Source organism: Gymnoscopelus braueri, assembly GCF_963280865.1.
Source record: "Gymnoscopelus braueri genome assembly, chromosome: 12".
NCBI classification, from domain to species: domain Eukaryota; kingdom Metazoa; phylum Chordata; class Actinopteri; order Myctophiformes; family Myctophidae; genus Gymnoscopelus; species Gymnoscopelus braueri.
Window position 1 is genome coordinate 24,185,018 of NC_137614.1, and position 5,000 is coordinate 24,190,017.

The 5,000-nt window shown below is 43.2% G+C and overlaps 1 protein-coding gene across 1 annotated transcript in view; it reads left to right on the top strand.

The window, feature by feature from the left end:
• The window catches only part of LOC308096440 (IQ motif and SEC7 domain-containing protein 2-like), a gene marked incomplete at both ends in the record, with an annotated part of 100,784 nt that overhangs the window by 81,385 nt on the left and 14,399 nt on the right, over nucleotides 1–5,000 (top strand). The window contains one exon of the mRNA XM_080443862.1: nucleotides 4,123–4,291. Coding sequence (XP_080299988.1) covers nucleotides 4,123–4,291 — 169 coding nt within the window. The remainder of the gene's footprint in view (nucleotides 1–4,122; nucleotides 4,292–5,000) is intronic.

Below are 5,000 nucleotides of genomic sequence, written 5' to 3' on the forward strand. Positions count from 1 at the left end.
AATCCAGTTGAAGCTGTGGATTAATTTGAAACATCTTCCTTGCTCCCTGGAGTAAAAACTTGTTTTATGAATAAAATTCAGATGTCCGTAACTTCATCATGGTGAAGTTATGGACTGAATGAATATTATATTAGCTGATGTAGAAGCACATCATTTCATGGTGGGCTTATCCTCTGGAGGTTTGAGGTATAATATTAGAGAATCAGGAAATAAATTAAGAAATCGGCCCGGTAATTATACAACATTTCATATAAACTATGCTTTGTTTAGAAAATATATGGTAGTAATGTAAATTATTCATGACTTGTACTCAATGGGCTAAACATGCAGTAATACTGGTATTACTCTTCTTATTCCAAACTCCCACTTGTAAGTCGTTCTGGATAAGAGCGTCTGCTTTATGCCTAAATTGTAAATTGTAATTGTAAACTGGTATGGTCCTTAAAATATCAACTGATGTTAACAGTATCCAATGTTTTAGTAGTAAACAGAATTGAAGCTTGACCTGTAATCGCAAAGCGACTCACAATCACAATATTGGTCTGAAAAATCACATACACATCCCCCCCCCCGCCCCCCTCCCACCACACACACACACACACACACACACACACACACACACACACACACACACACACACACACACACACACACACACACACACACACACACACACACACACACACACTTCTGTGGGGCATGATGAGTCATCATCATGTGAGTGTGTAGCTGTTGGCAGTACAGTAGGAGATGCACACACACACACACACACACACACACACACACACACACACACACACACACACACACACACACACACACACACACACACACACACACACACACACACACACACACACACACACACACACACACACGCACACAAAGTGCCCATGTGACTCTGGCAGTTTCATGTTTGGCACACACTGAGGAGTTACACACACTCGACTCCTCTCCTCTCCTTATTCTCCTCTCCTCTCCTCTGTCAGTATATCATGTTAACTAAGGTGTATTTTTCCAGTATACTGTAGATGATGTCTTATGTCTCCCTGTCAGCTCACTGTAGTCATGCTGCCTTGAGAGAACACTGTCTTCTTGACTGTGTGTTGTTGGTTTGTTATAGACTATGCATTTCTGAGCCAGGCACCGAGTACTTTTTTGAGCCTGAGTTGAACATGATGCACTCTACTTGATGGCTGTGCTGCTTGGTGGTGATGCACTTCATTAATCTATTACCTCAGTTTGTCACTTTTATCTCATACTATAGAACAGTGCCCGTTGGGCACCGGCCTACTCGGGAACGATGCAAGTTGGGAACGATGCAAATAGGGAATGCATGCCCCACCCTGTTATGTAATACCCGTTATACCCGTTGTCAGAGTACCCGTTGTAAACATCTGTCAATGTCCCTTTTCTGCCCATAATGGAGATGTCTGTACAGTATGTGTCTGTCTGCCTGTGTCCCTTTTATTCCCTTAAATGGAGATCTCTAGTGCGTAGCAAAAAATCCTGAAGTGGGCGTCATTTGGTAGCGGCGGACATCTTGGTGGGGGATAAACAGGTTGACTTAAAGGTTTCATGACGTTCAGTTTTACCACACATTAAAAGTCTTTGTCATGTTCCTTCAAACGTGTATAAAAAGTTTTAACAAAAAATTCCACTCCATTGATCCATGGCAGGTGTTTTTCTCTCACATTTTTTTTTTGCCTTTTCAACTGCAATGAAAAAATAAATCTTTGCCTGCGGGTGTCGCTGTTGAGGGATTTTGCCTGTCAATCATCTCCTCTGCTCCGCCCCCCCCCAAAGGAAAGGATAGGGGATGGGAGGGGCGAGGAGGAGAGTGGGCGGGATTAATGGCCTGTGACTTCACTGTCCAAGGGCCAAGCTCAGATTACTTTTCAGCCTAATTATTCAGAAAACCCCAGACCACATAAAATCCACTGAATGTTCAAAGTTCAGAGTTTTTGGGTGTAATTGAGGTCATAAAACCCCCCAAAAAAACATAAAACATATAAAAAGTGAAAATGAATGTCATAGAACCCTTAACATTGACTCCCACCAGTATGTCTGCAGCTACTATGCCACGCCCCCCGTGGTGACGACACGTTGCCAAGCCCTATATCTGTGTGCCCTTGTCCCTTTGATGCCCAATTGCCCATATATGGAGATCCCTGATGTTATCAGTATATGGCCATATATGGGCATATCGAGGGATCGGCGGTCCTGGAAAGTCCTTTTAAACTGGTAAACGTGTGTGGAGAATGTCTGAAGAGTCCAAACTGACTGGAAAGTGGACTAAGTAATCAAATGGCACATGTGGAGAATTGGACAGGTGTGGGGTACTGGTCTGTGATTCGTATGCCGTATTTGAAGTCAGTCGAACGATTCTCAAGATACGTGAATTACTGTATATACGTACGTACGTACACACAGAGATTACGTATTTATTGCAAGATTGGGAAGTTGACTGAACATTGTTCCATACAGATACATATATACCAGCATAAACACCTGAGAGTTGAAACCACAGCCCTTTACTGTTGGTCACTGGGAGCTGCCTAGTACATGTATGAAGAATAGTGCGCGCACATCCGTTAGTCCAGGTGCTTAGACAAACAAAGTATAATGAAAAAGAATCAAGTCTGCACACTGGTAGATGCAAAAAGCTCCAGAATTTATTGCTCGTCAACGTTTCGGCCTGTTCAGGCCTTCATCAGGACATATATTATATGTCCTGATGAAGGCCTGAACAGGCCGAAACGTTGACGAGCAATACATTCTGGAGCTTTTTGCATCTACCAGTGTGCAGACTTTATTCTTTTTCAGCTGCCTAGTACAACCAGTCTTTTACTATGACCACTGGGCAGCTCACTGAAGCAGTTGTGGTATAAGTACCTTGCCCAAGGGCATTATCTTTATTTTATTATTGTAATTCTTATGAATGTTTTTAAATGTTTGCGATCATTGTATTTTTTTGTCTCTTTTTACATGGGTATTATCATATATAGTTGAATGTGAACGTTAATTGACCTGTATAAAGGATATAGGCTATAAGTTGAGTTGAGCTTGTTCTGGGAGATGAGTGCTTCTTATTCACAGTTGCACCACGAGTGTTTCTCCCTCCAAGGATTTGCACCAGCAGTCTTCAGGTGACCAGGCTGATTCCATGTCTCCCCTACACTGTTTCCCTCTCAGCTTTCCTTTCTGTCTGTCTCTTACACTGTCTCTCTCTCTTCTGTCTCCCTCTCAGCTTCCTTACTGTCTGTCTCTCCTACACTGTCTCCCTCTCAGCTTCCTTACTGTCTGTCTCTCCTACACTGTCTCCCTCTCAGCTTTCCTGCTGTCTGTCTCTCTGCCTGCTCTCAGTGTAATAATGAGTGATGTCAGTAGGAGGGATGAGTCAGTGCATCTCTGTTCAGCTACAGATGATAGCTGACATGTCTTGAAGATACGCCAGTCCAACTGGCCAAGGGCTAAACATAACTGGCATGCCACAGCTTGGCATAGCATGGAATGGAACAGTTTGGATGACGGCTGACATGACTCATATGTAGACCTGAGAAGTAAACAGACAGCAGCAACAGAGAGACTAAAAATATATTTATTTATTTTTATTATCGTGCACGTGCGACCCATGCGTGCATGCACAGGTTATTTTAGGTTGATGTATACTGTCATGGGTGGTGTCCATGGTGATTGGTGATACAGAGAAAGAGTGATAGAGAGAGAACTCATTCTTTCTCTCTCTCTCACTCTCTCTCTCTCTCTCTCTCTCTCTCTCTCTCTCTCTCTCTCTCTCTCTCTCTCTCTCTCTCTCTCTGTCTCTGTCTATCTCTCCGTGTTTTTAATTCACTGCTTCTTCTTATTTCTTGTGTTTTCCTGTCTTCAATTGTAGTTCCAGTTCATAGGAGGAGTTACTGAGAAAGGAAGCTTTCCATTACAACCTCTCTCTCTCTCTCTCCCTCCCTCTCTCCCTCTCTCTCTCCCTCTCTCCTCTCTCTCTCTCTCTCTCTTTCTCTCTCTCTCTCTCTCTCTCTCTCTCTCTCTCTCTCTCTCTCTCTCTCACTCTCTCTTTCTCTCCCTCTCTCTCTCTCTCTCTCTCTTTCTCTCTCTCTCTCTCAGTGTGGAAGGAGACCCTCCATGTCCTGAGACTCTTGGTTTCTCTGACGCGTCTTTTGCCCACGTGGTCCCCTTCCATCGCTATAGCAACATCCCAATCTCCGGGCCCTGTGTCCCGTGCAGTGCTACGTGCACCCCTGGACCCTTCCACGCACACACATACTCACAGGGAGGGACTATCAGTCTCTCACAGGTACACACACTGCACATACGTGCTTTTATTACACACATCCATACACTAGGCTTGTTTGATATGAATGTTTTCCATATTCAAAAATATAAAGACAAAAAAAAGACCAGTTGCAGTTGAGTTACATTACACAACATGGAAATATGAGTCAAGGCTTTTAACCACATGAACCCTAGCATCTCTATTCTGGGCATACATTCTGCACAAACAGGGAATATTTGGCAAAATAATATGTTGAACATTTGGCGAAAATAGTAGATCTACAAGCTCACCATGCCTTTGCCTTGTGACGCTATGTGAGCTTGTAGCCAGTCTATTTTTGCTATGTACCATGAAGTATATATGGTTTTTAAGTGGTTTAACCATCAATCATTTTGAGCACATGAACTGCTGGCAGCTGCATTCTTGAAAACTCTGCTGAATGGTGGATTATTTTTCTGCACGTCTATCATTTTCTTCCAACATTTGTTTTAGCACTGAGTAGATGGGGGGTTCGGTTCACAACGTGCGTGCTGGCCTGCAGCAGTCTTATCAAAACACTGAAACGTGTGTGCTGTAGTGTACCATGGATGTATTAAGAGAAACTAAGCATAAAAACAACTTGAAAACCAGCCTATGGTTATGTTGAAATAAGCAACGTCTTGAGTCACAAATTTCGATGTAACACCGCAACCCCTGCAGTTTCCATTGA